Source organism: Notolepis coatsorum, assembly GCF_963971535.1.
Source record: "Notolepis coatsorum genome assembly, chromosome: 18".
Taxonomy (NCBI): Eukaryota; Metazoa; Chordata; class Actinopteri; order Aulopiformes; family Paralepididae; genus Notolepis; species Notolepis coatsorum.
Genome location: NC_140182.1, coordinates 39,628,947 through 39,643,887, shown reverse-complemented (window position 1 = coordinate 39,643,887; position 14,941 = coordinate 39,628,947). Strand labels below are relative to the sequence as shown.

The 14,941-nt window shown below is 46.7% G+C and overlaps 1 protein-coding gene across 1 annotated transcript in view; it reads right to left on the bottom strand.

Annotated features, from left to right (window-relative positions):
* Positions 1-14,941, bottom strand: part of LOC311245330 (unconventional myosin-Va-like) — a gene marked incomplete at its 5' end in the record, with an annotated part of 105,397 nt that overhangs the window by 63,047 nt on the left and 27,409 nt on the right. The window contains 7 exons of the mRNA XM_084335166.1: positions 11-133; positions 732-815; positions 1,144-1,269; positions 1,375-1,515; positions 3,158-3,239; positions 3,349-3,614; positions 3,762-3,868. Coding sequence (XP_084191292.1) covers positions 11-133; positions 732-815; positions 1,144-1,269; positions 1,375-1,515; positions 3,158-3,239; positions 3,349-3,614; positions 3,762-3,868 — 929 coding nt within the window. The remainder of the gene's footprint in view (positions 1-10; positions 134-731; positions 816-1,143; positions 1,270-1,374; positions 1,516-3,157; positions 3,240-3,348; positions 3,615-3,761; positions 3,869-14,941) is intronic.

Sequence of the window (14,941 nt, the reverse complement as noted above, 5' to 3'; positions counted from 1 at the left end):
TGCAGCGCACCTGCAGTCCAACGGTCTTCTTGTGTTCCCTCTGGGCCGGGCCGGGCCTCGCTGGCTTGGAGTGACCGCTGCCAGGACCTGCAGCTTTCTCATCCTCCTGGAACAGCTTCAGCAGGAAGTCAAACTAAACAATAACAACAGAAGACGGAAGACATTTCAGTAACACGACAATGGGACTTCCTCACTTGACCATCGGGGGGCGGTGTTTTCCATCAGAAATCCTTCAGAGGGGAACTAAATGTTTCCTGTAGGACAGCCCTGTTACCACAGCTCCCTGGGTGTGTGCTGCCCTCAAGAGTTAGAACACACAACAAATTGCAGAGTCAGCCCAGATCAGCATGGAAATTATGACATCAAACTGCCTTCAAAAAGAAAACTATGAATCTGACCTTCACAAAGAATGTGTAAGAAAGAGGAATTAGAAAACAGAATCACTGGACGCGAATAATAGAATAAAATGAAAGACGCTATATAAATGTAAGAAATTATTATTATTACTACTACTAGTATAACTAATAATAATAAGGGGCTTCAACCCCCGCCCTCTTTTCTTGATCCTCCAATCATAACTGTTGCTTCCTTCGGACAAACTTCAAACTAAGTTTGTCTGAGGGAAGCAACAGTTGTGATTGGAGGATCAAGAAAAGAAGGCAGGGTTTGAGCTAGGTCAACTACAACAACAATAATGATAATAATAATAACAACGACAACAACTAGGCCACCTTGCTCTGTTTCAGCACATTGATCTGCTCTCCGTTGACGGTGTCCTTGTTCTTCTCCAGGAAGGCGTCACACTGGTACTCCACCTGCGGACAAAGGGCCGGGTCACACAGTCTTCTATCAGGAGGCCAGAGGAGATTCTTATCGTCCAGGTCTGAAGCTAAACCCATTAGTACTGCTCCTACGGGTGGGATAATCAGACATTTGCAGTATTTCGCTATGGGCACGAAACTGACATAACAGAACAAATTGACCCATCTCGGGGTCTTAAGATAGGTCAATTGACTTGTGTGGCTAGGGGGAATGAACTGAGTAATTACGATTTCCACACACTAACTGCTCTGTGTTCGCAAAACATAATTATAGAGCTGCCCCCCCCCCCCCCCCCCCCCCCTTCTCCTGTGTGGCGAGTACCTTGTCTGCAAAGTGGTGGATGATGAAAGCTCTGTTGGACATCCTAGGTTTATCAAAGTGTGTGTTCTGCTTCAGGAGGGTGTTGTACAGTTTCTGGGCCCATGAGTCATCCGAGCCCTTGGGCATCTGAGGAAGGGAGAAGAGGGTTGACTCGTGGGTAAGCCTGACTCACATCCTCCTGTTTGTGCACAGAAAAGTGTGATGGACCAGAGTCGGGTGGAAATGTGTTACTTTGCACTCCTCGTCCAGAAGGTCCAGCACCCCCAGCCTGGCCTCGATCAGGTTGATGCAGGGCTGGTTGTCGGAGAAGTCTATCAGAGTCCAGGAGATCTGCTCCTTCATGTACTCCTCTTGCTCCAGTTTGAACACGTGCTGGAGGGAGCAATTGTTAGATTATTTAGATTAGATTCAAATGAATTTCCATTATAGTATTTGTTGTAGTATTATTATGTACAGTGGTACAGGTATAGACACTGGTAGTCATACTGGCCAGCGGTAAAACTAGTAAGAGTAAGTAAGGGATATATGTACAGATATAGATATAGTATCTACAGATATGTACAGTAACAAGGGTTATATGCAGGTATTAGAGACAGATAAATATTAGTGCTGTCAATCGATTAAAATATTTAATCTGATTAATCGCATGATTGTCCATAGTTAACTCGCAATTAATCAAATTTTTTCTTTTTTTTGTATCTACCTTAAACAGATCTTTTTCAAGTTCCAAGTTTTAATACTCTTATCAACATGAGTCAACAAATGCTTGCTTTATGCAGCCATTTAACACAAAAGGATGCCCCTCATGCATTGCAAATTTGCATCAAATTCAAAACAGAGTGTTGCACAAAATAACGTAAAAGAAAATAATTAGTGCTGTCAGGCGATTACAAAAATGTATCTAATTAATTACAGGATTTGTAATTAATTAATCTAATTTATCGCATTTTAATCACATAACCATTTTAGGCCTGATATTCTATAATCATATTTCAAATGGCATGTGTCCGGATGGCAGAATTCAGTACTGCATCTACAAAACCTTCTGTTTAATCATCTTCCATTTATTCATTTTCTTCGATTTTTCAGGTCTGGTCAATTTTAGCATGGTGTTATTCACAGTCAAAGAAAAAAATGATTGAATTGATATTCTCATTTGGTTCATTACAATTTACTTAAGCCTAGTAACAGACACAGTATTTCTGACACTGGGAATACATTCCCTGAGATCCATAGATGTCCCTATCAGATACCAAGAACATGCAAATAGACCATATTAAAAAAGAAGTCTGTATGTGTATTCTACATTCTTATGGAATGAATTTATTATTATTATTTTTTATTAATTTTGAGTTAATTTTCATAACGAGATAATTAGCTGTGTAATTAATTAATCTAATTAACGTGATAAACTGACAGCCCTAAAAATAATTATTTAAAACAATGAATAAAGTGTGCATGAAATAATAGGGGAAAGAAAACATTAGGAACTTGTTACATTCACCCACACAAGGGCTGAGGACTCACCCCCCGCCCCTCTCACACACACACACACACACACTTTGAGTCAGAAACAAACATAGTATCAATGAGAGTATCAATAATAAGTGAAGTCTAGTAAAAATTGTCAAAAAGTAAGAAAAACAAAAAATAAGAAAAACAAAAGAAATTCTAAAAAGTTAATTGTGAGTTTAAAAAAATAGTGGCGTTAATAGAATTGTGCATTAATGCGTTAATACCGCTTTGACTTTGACAGCCTTAATAAATATATATATATGGTACAGCATTATTGTACATGCGATCATACAGAGCTATATGGGTAGACTATAGTTTGAGGTAGGTAGTTACGATTAGAGTGTAGGGCAGTTGTAGACACTAGACAGTGAAAGCAGTAGGTACTGTAGGTATAAATTGAGTCTAGGCAACAGAGTTCAGAGTTTGTAGAGTTGACACCAATCTATACTTCTGCTTTGACAAAATTATGTTCTTTTAACAGCGGAGAAAAGAGACCAACCAGGTTGAACTGCTGCTGGAGCTTCTCATTGGCGTAATTTATGCAGAACTGCTCAAAGCTGTTGATGTCAAACGTTTCAAACCTGGGGGAGAATAAATTAAGACAGACGAATTAAAGTACCAACCAAGGCCCAGTAGAGACACAATAGAGACACCTCTGTGAAGCCTTAGTAGAAAAACACACAAACTCACCCGTAAATGTCGAGCACGCCGATGAAGGAGTGCTGCTTGGTGGCAGACCTCAAGGTCCTGTTGATGTGGTCGACGATCCAGTCGAAGAGCTTTGCGTAGATATGTTTGGCCAGGGCGTCCCGCCCGTTGACGGCACTCAGCTTGGAGATGGGCTTCACGTACGTCTCCGAGGTCGTCTTCAGCTTCCTGTGACACAACCAGTGGGCCATGTTCTCGTAGGGAACCCCCATCAACTCACTGAACACCGTCAGGTGGCTGTTGTCTAGCTGGAGACACGTCAATGAATTCCAACGGTAACCCTGACACTAGAACAATATTCTAGGCAAAGAGAAAAACAACAACAGCAGCAACATTCGGCAAGAAGTACTTATTTTAAAACTTCTGACTGCCTGGAGTTGGAAGTCGGTTCTTACCGAGATGCTGCTACCATCTGCCGTTCGATCTTTCATCTCCACGTTGCCGAGGTGAAGGATCGCAGCCAGGATTTGGAAAAGCGCCATTTGATCATTGCTGTTGATTCCTGAAATGAAAATAGAATCGATGAGAAGAGTCAACCGGCCTACAAATGTTCCCTTGCTGCTGAGGAGACGCTCCTTCGCCATGAAGTGCACCAGGCAAGAGCTCAGGGAGCAGCTGGTTTATACAGCAGGTGTTATTAGACTCATTGACCCCTATAACACGTGCCGTACAGTGGCGTAGCGGAGGCCCCCGCACCCCCCGCAGTTTCGTAACGCGCGGGAACAGGGCGCAGTGTGGCAGTGGGAGGAGCCCAGTATGATTCTGCGGGGCTGCAGCTGGATGCATCTTGCGCAGAGGGCGGGGCCCCCCCCCTCCCTGCTATGTTGTAATTATTTGCTCACCTGCGATAGGGCTAGCCGGCTGATAACTAATGTTCATTGGCAGGCTGGGCAGCGTTCAAAACACAGCAGGAAGCGCCGGTAAAAATGAAGCGCAAATACCCAAGCAGTGCTCAGAAAAACAAGATGAGAGCGAAAGCCGAACAGGAGACGGCAAAGCTACGAAAAAGAACATCATTGTTCCAGCAGGCAGCAAAGGTAGACTGACTCTAACGTTGCTGAAGATGCATCGGCAGTAAGCTCCCCACCCAGGCCGGCCACGTCCACTGCTATCAACCCCCCGGTCAGCTCTGCGTCGAGTCCAGGTAGACAGACAGCCCAGCCAGGCCCCCAGCCACGCTACAGCCGCCGAGACAGGTTAGAACAGGGCTATTCAACTGGCGGCCCGATGATTCTGACCGGCCCGCCAAAGATTACATGATAATAAAAAAAATAAAAAAATAAAAAATAAATTTTACTTTTTTCTTTTCATGTCAACGTTAACACTCACAATTGAGCCAAAAGTCACTCAATTAATGACAGATTGATGACATTGATAAATTGAGGGAAAACTTTGCAAGTCGATTTGATGAATTTGACATGTCCAGAGAATTGATGCATTTTGTGAGCAACCCATTTGCCAATGTAGCTGCTATTTCCACAAAAGGACAAGAGTTCCTTGCATCACTTCACATTGATGAAGGTCTCCTGCAACTTGAAATAATTGACATGCAAGCATCATCTGCTCTGAAGCAGGCACTTGAGAATGAATCCACCACAACATTTTGGATAAAGTGTATTCATGTCAAGACATTCCCCAAAATAAAAACGCTGGCAATATCTGTGCTAACAATGTTTGGCTCAACATACACCTGTGAATCCAGTTTCTCTCACATGAATGCCATTAAAACAAGCAACCGTGCCTCCTTGACAAATGAGCATTTGCATCACGGGTAGCCCTCACTTCCTATGAACCCTCTTTCTCTGCCATTGCCCAGTCAAAGAAGTGCAATCGCTCTCATTAGATGTGTGTATGTAGGCTAGGCCTGTCTGCCCCCCACCCCCCTGATGTTTGAGAGTTAAGAGTGGACAATAAGTGCTAATAAGATGCTGTGATTTGCTGTTGTTGCACAGACATGAAGCACTTTTTCATAAGCTCAGCTGCACTATAAATGTGTTTTTTTGTTCAAGTGTTGATGTTAGAATGTTCAGATGCACATCATGCACTTGTTTGTTTTTTATTTTATTTTTATATTGAAATGTTGAAGAGGAGATGTTGCAGTTGTTGCACAGTCATAAATGAAGCACTTTTTGCAGGAGATGTTGCAGATGTGGCACATAAATGAAGCACTTTTTTTGAAAAGTATACTACTTTTGCAATGTAGTTAAATAAAAGTTGTGAAAATGTGGTTACGTGTTGTGTCAAGTGTACATATATTCATAGCACGAGGAGGCGCCGTGGCAGTCCGGCCCCTGGCCCCTTGGGTTTCTGACAATGTGGCCCCCTGAACAATTTAGTTGAATAGCCCTGGGTTAGAAGAATAGAACGTTTTATTCGCCATAACCAGTACGAGTAGCCTACAGGTTACATTGGAACTGGAATCGAATCCGTACATTTTTTAGTACATGGTTTAAATTGTGCGCATAACGCGCCATAAATTCTATGGTAGATAAGAAATTACCATTATCTATATCACCTATTTTCTCTCACTGACTCCGGAAAGCAGAGTTGCGAGAGGCCAGTGTTAGTGTAGTTATTCTGGTTAGGACCTCGGTCCAAAACCCCAACTCTCTCGTAAAACTATCAGATGCTATTTGTGCGTCAATGGTCAGATTATGTTTCCTCGTATCATAAACGACACATGCTGCCAAATGAGAGCGAGAGAATTCAAAGCTATTATTATTATTAACGTTTCTAGTATTGAGAGCCGACGCGCGCACAGTCTATTATTTAAAGAGTCTTCTACAGCAGGGGTTCCCAAACTTTTCAGGCCGCGACCCAAAAATAACGGGGTCAGAGAGCCGCGACCCCCAGTATTATAGGAGGTCAAAAAAAATAAAACAATAAAAACATTTTTTTTTTTTTTTTATATAAATGGAAATGTATGGTTGAAACATGCACACGTTCAAACGCACACACACTAATAAGCATTGGAGGCTTTTAACCAGGGCCGGACTGGGGAAATCATTCAGACCAGGAAATATAGTGCAAAATCAGTCAGGCCACTTTTTAAGCAGGGGGTCTGGGGGTCCCCCACCAGGACATTTCTTGTTACAAAGACTTAATTTCCTGCATTCTGGTGCAGGCATTTTTTTATTTGTACCCTTTAAATGCCAGTGTTTGTGATGGCATCACAAATTATTGTTAAAAAACAGGCTAGCATATGTATGATTAGCAACAACACTGATTTTGATGGATTTTCAGTTTTTTTGTAATGTCAGATTGAAAATAATACAATCTTTTATTCAACTTCAGCCCTGATCATAACACCACATATTAATTTTATAATTCTAACCCTTTAAATGCCAGTGTGTGTGATGGCATATATTTGCAATATATCAAATGCAAAGTAGATTTTTCTGGGGGGGGATTATTACATGCTAGCATGTGTCAATGATTAGCAACAACAGTTTTTTGTAGGGGTCCCGCCTCCACCAATCACATGCGGCTCCTTTTGTGTGTGTGTGTGTGTGTGAGAGCAAGAGAGAGAGAGAGAGAGAGAGAGAGAGAGAGAGAGAGAGAGAGAGAGAGAGAGAGAGAGAGAGATAGTTCTCCAACTTGTGTGAGTTGCAGTGATCTCCTGGTTGTTCCCCACCTAGGTTATCTAACTATTGCACTGCTGCAACTAGAAACACTGTCCTGGCCTGCTTCTAAGTTCAGTGGCCTGACTGCAAAAAAAATTAAAATAAAAAACGTTGTTTTTTGGGGGGATTTTTTATTTAATTTTAATTTTATCATCTGGTGACCCCTCCGCGGCGGCTCGCGACCCTCCTGTGGGTCGCGACCCTGACTTTGGGAACCCCTGTTCTACAGGACTTTGCGCAGAAGAATGCCAGGAGACGTGCTCGTATAAAATAATAGGCCTATACAATAGAAAGCAGCTCCTGACTGCATCCTCTACTATGTAGCCTATAGGATGTGTTTTTTTTTTTTTTTGTAGGCTATACTTTTCTTTTATACAGAATTATGTTATGTGAACTGTTCCATTGTGTGAACTCAAATTATGATATGGCTATAACGTTCTACAATACCTTCATGTTACAACAAATACAAAGCCACTTGTTTTTGTCAATGAATGATGCAAAAAAAATAAAAATAAAAAAAAAAGCTTTAAGTGGCCGCGATGTCTATCCCATCTCACTTTATTATTGATTTAGGGGAGTGGGCAGGGCCCCATGGTCTGACCTGCGGGGGAGCCCTGACATATTGCGCAACGCCACTGGTGCCGTATATATATCTCCAAGCAGATCACATCGAGATAAGTGAGAATCCATACCTTCGGGCAGAGTTTGTCTGGGTGTATCCAACGTGAGGCGATACATTTTTTGGCGGCTGTGAGGCCAGCTTTTCACATGTGTAGAGGTCGGTAATTGAGAAACGTCATTCAGTAGCAATACAGAAGGAAAAACAGGTATGGTCAGAGAGAAAATATCTGAGAGCTGAGAGTAGGGCTGCAACGATTAGTCGACGACGTCAATCATAAAAACTTTTTTTTTTGCACTACCTATCTTTGTGAAAGTGGCTTCTCAGCTCTGGTCCAGCTGAAGACAAAGCAGAGGAACAGATTGGACATTGAGCATGACCTCAGAGTTGCTTTGTCTACCATCACCCCAGACTTTGAGACTCTTGTCAGGAGCAAACAACATCCACAGTTATCCAATTAGTTCCCTGGGATGTTAAGCTAAGAAGTCTGCTAAGAAGGATATATTATTTATTATTATTATTATTTTATTTCATTGTGTTTTTAGCCCTAGTTGCACTTTTGTTGCAACCCCAGTTATCCCATTAGTTCCCCCAAACTTACTGTCGGTCTGTTATGTTAAGCTAAGAAGTCTGCTAAGAGCCCGGAACAGGAGCCACGCCCACAGGAAGCAGAGATGGAGGGTGTGACAGAAATAATCGTTAGATTAGTCAACTAATCGAAAAAAATAATCGACAGATTAGTCGACTACCAAAATAATTGTTAGTTGCAGCCCTAGCTGAGAGGTAACATTTTCCCAAAAGAGCTCAACAGGAGGGCATTCCCAGTACATATGCATAAATGTTCCGGTGGCACCGTTTGGACATAAGGTACATCGAGAGTCAGGTCTGAGACCCATTAGATTCAATCGTCTAGGGGTCAGATAAATCCTGTGAAATTTTTTTAGATTCATCTGTTGGTGATCTGGGTTATCCAATAAGGAGTAGATTGTTATTAAATAGAGGGGAACGTGTATGCCATTGATGGCGGTTAGTACACAATTTCTGGGTGTCCCGCCAAGTCTGGATCACATGTGTGATAAGAGGGCCAAATCGTAAATTGCATTGCTTAATTGATATGTTGGTATTGTGGAAGTGAATCAATGAGACGAGCAGACGGAGTATCGAGTCTCTGAACTTTACTTCCAAACAAATCCAACAGAACCAAGGTACAGCCACACCCTTAAGTCAACTCCCTCCTGTCACTCAGTGTCCATTCTGAAGTGAGACACCTCCATCTAGTGTCCACCACACAGGCCCCCCCCAAACATTCAGAATTGACATTCAGTGAAACACCAAATAAACGGAACTGAACACAATAAACCGCCCAAAACAGTGCACCCAGTGTCTTCAGTCTCTTTTAGGAGGTCTGACCACGCGGCCATAACGACTGTATTTAACAGTCACAGGTGGAAAGGTAGGGGTAACAATGGCCGGAGGGCATGGGACAGGGGAAGACTTGGGTGGCCGGCCCCGGCGCCGGGGCTGAGCCAGCTCCACCGGCCCGTTTGGGACCACATGAGCAGGCTTAAGACGATCGACTGAGATCCGCTCCTTATTCCCCCCCATGTCCACCACAAAGTACTTGGGGCCCGACTCGAGGACACGGAAGGGCCCGTCATAGGGAGCCTGCAGTGGAGAACGGTGGGCATCATGACGGATGAACACATACCTCGCAGTCATCAGGTCCTTAGGAATGTAGGACTGGGGAAGGCAGTGATGTGTGGGATCTGGGGCAAACACCCTCGCTGCGTCCTGGAAGGCAGATCGGTGAGCTGTAGTGGACCAAGGGGCAGAGGAACCAGGAAGGAACTCCCCTGGGACCCTCAGCGGTTTACCAAAAACCAATTTGGCTGAAGAGGACTGCAGGTCTTCTTTAGGGGCAGTACGCAGGCCCAACATGACCCACGGAAGACGGTTGACCCAGTTGCCGTCTGTGAGCGTGGGTTGCCCTGATTGGCCGCGACGGCCACGTGAATGCCGCGGCCCCGCCCCGCGGCAGCCCCAGACGCGGCAACGTCTGGCTGCTGTTTCACTGCCGCTTTCCAACGCCGCAGCAGCATTGTCGCGCCACATCGCCTGAGTGCAGAGCTGTTTAATCACTTGCCCCACTGCGTTACCAGTGGCACGACGCTGGAGTTCACTTCGCCTTGCTGAATTAAAGAATGAATAAGTTAAACATGTCAATTCAGCAGTCAAAGTGTACTGTATAAATCTAACTTCATTAGACGGCCGACGTATGGCTTGTCCATTAATGGATATATAATGGATATTTTATTTATCTGCCACCGTGGTGTAATGGTTAGTCCTAATACCTCTCACGCGGATGACCCGCGTTCGAATCCCCCCTTTTTCAATTTTTTTTTTATTTTTACAATGTAAACGTCAAGCTCTCAAAGTGCGCCAGATTGAAGCATTTACATTGCAAAAAAAATTTTTTTTGAAAAAGGGGGGATTCGAACACAGGTCGTCCGCGTGAGAGGTATTAGGACTAACCATTACACCACGGTGGCAGATAAATAAAATATCCATTATATATCCATTAATGGACAAGCCGTACGTCGGCTGTCTAATGAAGTTAGATTTATACAGTACACTTTGACTGCTGAATTGACACGTTTAACTTATTCATTCTTTAATTCAGCAAGGCGAAGTGAACTCCAGCGTCGTGCCACTGGTAACGCAGTGGGGCAAGTGATTAAACAGCTCTGCACTCAGGCGATGTGGCGCGACAATGCTGCTGCGGCGTTGGAAAGCGGCAGTGAAACACAGCAGCCAGACGTTGCCGCGTCTGGGGCTGCCGCGGGGCGGGGCCGCGGCGTTCACGTGGCCGTCGCGGCCAATCAGGGCAACCCCGGAAATCAAATCCGTTGCGGAAGTGGTACACGCGGCCCGGAGAGCGGCCTTCATGGATCTGTGAAAACGCTCACACATGCAGTTAGCCTTTGGGTTGTATGCTGTGGTACGATGTAGTTTCACCCCAAGTCTCTCAGCCACGGTGCTCCACAGCTCAGAAGTGAAATGGAATCCCCTGTCCGAAGTCAGGTCCAATGGCGTGCCAAACCGAGTGACCCAGCCGAAGATAAACGCCCGAGCCACCTCCGCAGCCGTTGTTGATGACAGGGGAACAACCTCCGGCCACCTGGTGGTCCTGTCCACCATAGTGAGGAGGTGTGTGAAACCCTGAGATGGGGGAAGTGGGCCCACCAGGTCCACGTGGACATGGTCAAACCGCCTCTCTGGAATGAGAAACGGCTCCAGGGGGGCCTTAGTGTGACGATGTACCTTGGCACGCTGGCACGCCACACAGGAGGGCGCCCATACTTTGACGTCCTTCCTAAGGCCCGGCCAGACGAACTTGGCCACTACCAGCTTGACCGACGCCTTCACCCCATGGTGTGAAAGGGCATGAATGGTGTCAAATACCCGGTGGCGCCAGTCAGTTGGAACCATGGGGCGGGGCTGGCCAGTGGAGACGTCACAGAGGAGCGTGGCGCCGCTGTCGTGAAACACCACATCCTCAAGTCGAAGTCCTGTCACAGCCGTCCTGAACGCCTGAAGGTCTGAGTCGGTGAGCTGGTCAGCAGCCATGGCAGCATAGTCGATGCCCAGGTGCACAGGGCTGACGTGCGCCCGGGAGAGGCAGTCCGCCACCTGGTTGTCTTCACCGGCTACATGCTGGATGTCGGTAGTGAACTCCGATATGGCGGAAAGTTGGCGCTGCTGCCGCCCCGACCATGGCTCCGTGGTCTTGGCCATGGCAAACGTTAGGGGCTTGTGGTCGACAAAAACTGAACTCGCGGCTCTCCAGCAAGAACCTGAAGTGACGTATGGCGAGGAAGAGGGCCAGGAGCTCCCTGTCGAATGTACTATACTTCCTCTCGTTGTCGCGCAGCTTCCTACTGAAGAAGGCCAGAGGCTGCCAGGCGCCAGCCACCCACTACTCGCACACCGCACCTACTGCATAATCGGAGGCATCGGTGGTGAGGGCTATAGGAGCAGCAGGAGATGGGTGTGCCAGCATGGCGGCGTTGGCAAGGGCAGCCTTAGAGCCCTTGAATGCCTGGACCCGCTCCGGGGACCAGCCCACGTCATCGTTGGCTCTCTTCCCCTTCAACGCCTCATACAGAGGTCTCATCAGGTGAGCCGCATGGGCTATAAACCTATTGTAAAAATTAACCATCCCCAGGAACTCCTGGAGAGGTTTGATGGTGAGGGGGTGGGGGAAAGCAGCAATTGCCTCCACCTTGGCGGGTAGAGGAACAGCCCCCTGGGAAGAGACATGGTGGCCCAGGAAATCCATGGCCGGCAGGCCAAACTGACATTTGGCCGGGTTCACGATTAGCCCATGCTCGTTGAGCCGCTCGAACAGTTGACAGAGATGTCCCCGATGGTCCTCCACCGATGCACTGGCTACCAGGATGTCATCCAGATAAATAAACAAAAATGACAGGCCTCGCAGCACAGAGTCAATCAGCCGCTGGAATGTTTGCGCAGCCCCTTTAAGGCCGAATGGCATGCGCAGGAATTCAAACAGTCCAAACGGGGTGATAATGGCAGTCTTGGGCACGTCGAGCGGATGGACCGGCACCTGGTGGTAGCCACACACCAAATCTATTTTAGAAAAAATGGTGGCGCCCGCCAGGTGGGCAGAGAAATCCTGGATATGTGGCACTGGGTACCGGTCATGAGTGGTGATGCTATTTAGGCGACGGAAATCACCACATGGACGCCACTTCCCGTCCGCCTTGGGGACCATGTGTAGTGGGGAGGCCCAAGGACTATTGGACCGGTGCACAATGCCGAGCCGTTCCATTGTGGCAAACTCCTCCCTGGCTATTGCCAGTTTAGCAGCATCCAGGCGGCGCGCCCGCACATAAACTGGCGGGCCCACCGTTGGGATGTAATGTTCCACCCCATGCTTGGCGACAGAGGCAGAGAAAGTGGGGACAGTCAGAGCAGGAAACTCAGCGAGGAGGCGCTGGTACATATCGCCTGTGGCGAGCATATTGGCCAGGGCAGGCGGCCCCGGCCCTCCCAGTGTGCAGGGGTATGTGTCAAAGGACACAAAGCCAATCAGCCTACGGTTCGCAACGTCCACTAACAGTCTGTGAACACACAAAAAATCCGCGCCCAGTATAAGCACCGACACTGAAGCAATAATATTCCCAGCTAAACTGCAGTCCATGTAAACACATAGTCACGTACCTGGTACCAAACGTACGGATGGAAGTCCCATTAGCCGCGTCCAGGGGTGGTCCATGTCCGTTTCCCAAGGCGTCCGTGGCCGACGCAAGCAGGATGCTCCTCTGGGCGCCCGAATCCACCAACAGACGCCTTCCAGACAACGTGTTCTCGATAAACAACAGCTCGTTGATATTGACGCCAGCGCTCATAGCCACTAACGAGCGCCGGCTCTCGCATTTCCCTGGTTACCAAAGGTGCATGGTGGAACGCAGCTCTTCGCTTTGTTGCCAAAACGGCAATGATAATAACAAAGCCCTCTATCATCCCTCTGTGTCTGATCCCTGCGATCAGCCACCCTATCAGACACAGCAGCCACACAGTACTGATGGGAGGCCAGTAGTATTCTGTCCGCCTCCTCTGCCAATCCCTGGTAATCCTTGGTGCGCACGAGAGGCGAGCTGGCCAGAGCCGTGCGCACCAGAGTCGGGAGTTGACGCAGGAACAGCTGCACAAAAATAAATGTAGCGTCACCTGAACCGAGCAGTGCTAGCATGTTCTCCATCAGTTCTGTTGGTTTACTGTCCCCCAATCCGTTGAGGGACAATAGGCACTCCGCGCGCTCTGCATCTGACAGCTGGAAAAGCCACAACAGCTGTTCTCTGAGCGAGTTGTATTTGCCGGCTGCTGGTGGTTCTCTCAGGAATCCCATCACCCGGCGTGTAGTGGAGGAATCCAATGCCGCGCCAACATGATAATATTTCGTCTCATCCGACGTTATTCCGCAGAGGTGAAATTGTGCCTCGATGTGCTGAAACCACGGGGCCGGGTCATGCTGCCAAAACTCTGGCAACTTGACTGTAGCTGCATACACTGCGGGAACCACAGCCGGTGGATTCTCGTTATTGCTCATATTTCATCACGTCAGGGTCACCACTGTGGAAGTGAATCAATGAGACGAGCAGACGGAGTATCGAGTCTCTGAACTTTACTTCCAAACAAATCCAACAGAACCAAGGTACAGCCACACCCTTAAGTCAACTCCCTCCTGTCACTCAATCAGTGAAGTGAGACACCTCCATCTAGTGTCCACCACAGTATACACTATATCCTGAAGTCTATATGGGGATACTATCTTCTCCTCCAATGGTCGCCAGGATACGGCTGCTTGAGAGTCAAACCAAGTGATCAATGGCCTCAAAGAAAAAGCTTGAAAATAATATTTGAAGTCTGGAAATGCTAAACCCCCTGTCGAGTTTACTCCTCTGGGCAGTGGATCTCTTTAAGCGCGGGCGTTTGTTGTTCCAGATGAATTTATATGAGGCAGAGTGCAATTTCTGCCAGTAACCAACAGGAGGAGGTAACGAGAGCATGGAGCTGATAAAGTTAATTCTGGGTAAATATTAATTTAAATTATTGACGCACAGGCCTGTAATGATTTTTTTTATTTTGACCACCTGTTGAAGTCATTCGTAATCCCGTCACCCAAGCTGGAGTAATTATACCTTACCGTCTGGCTAATAGTGGGGAATATTTCAATCCCAAGACATTTAAAGTGCTCCACCATAAGTATGTTTGCAGGGAGGATGGTAGCCTTCGCCAGTCTCATTAAGTGGAAGAAAGGCAGATTTTGGCCAGTTGATCTTAAAGCTGGATAGACTGCCAAAATCATCTATTACGCTGAGAAGATGAGGTAGAGAGATGGCGGGATTCTGCATAAATAAGAGTACATCATCTGTGTATAAGTTCGAGGGATAAGGCGAAAAGTCCGGGACTAAGAGGACAACCCTGTCTAGAAGAGAGCGAGACAGAGAAGAGTGGCGAGCAGAACTTCCCTGTTAAGATCATGGCTGAAGGCCCTGTGTAGAGAACTTTGATCATATGAATGAACCCCTCACCTAACCCCATCCTTCTAAGAACTGCCCACAAATAAGACCACTCCAATCTGTCAAAGGCCTTCATTGCGTCCAAGGACATGACAGCTGTAGGGACTGCGACATCCTTGCTGGCATCAATCACGTGCAGTAACCGTCTGATATTGTCAGTAACCAGGCGGCCTCTTATAAAGCCTGTTGATCAGGGTGAACTAGAGATGTCATATGCCTTTGAAGTC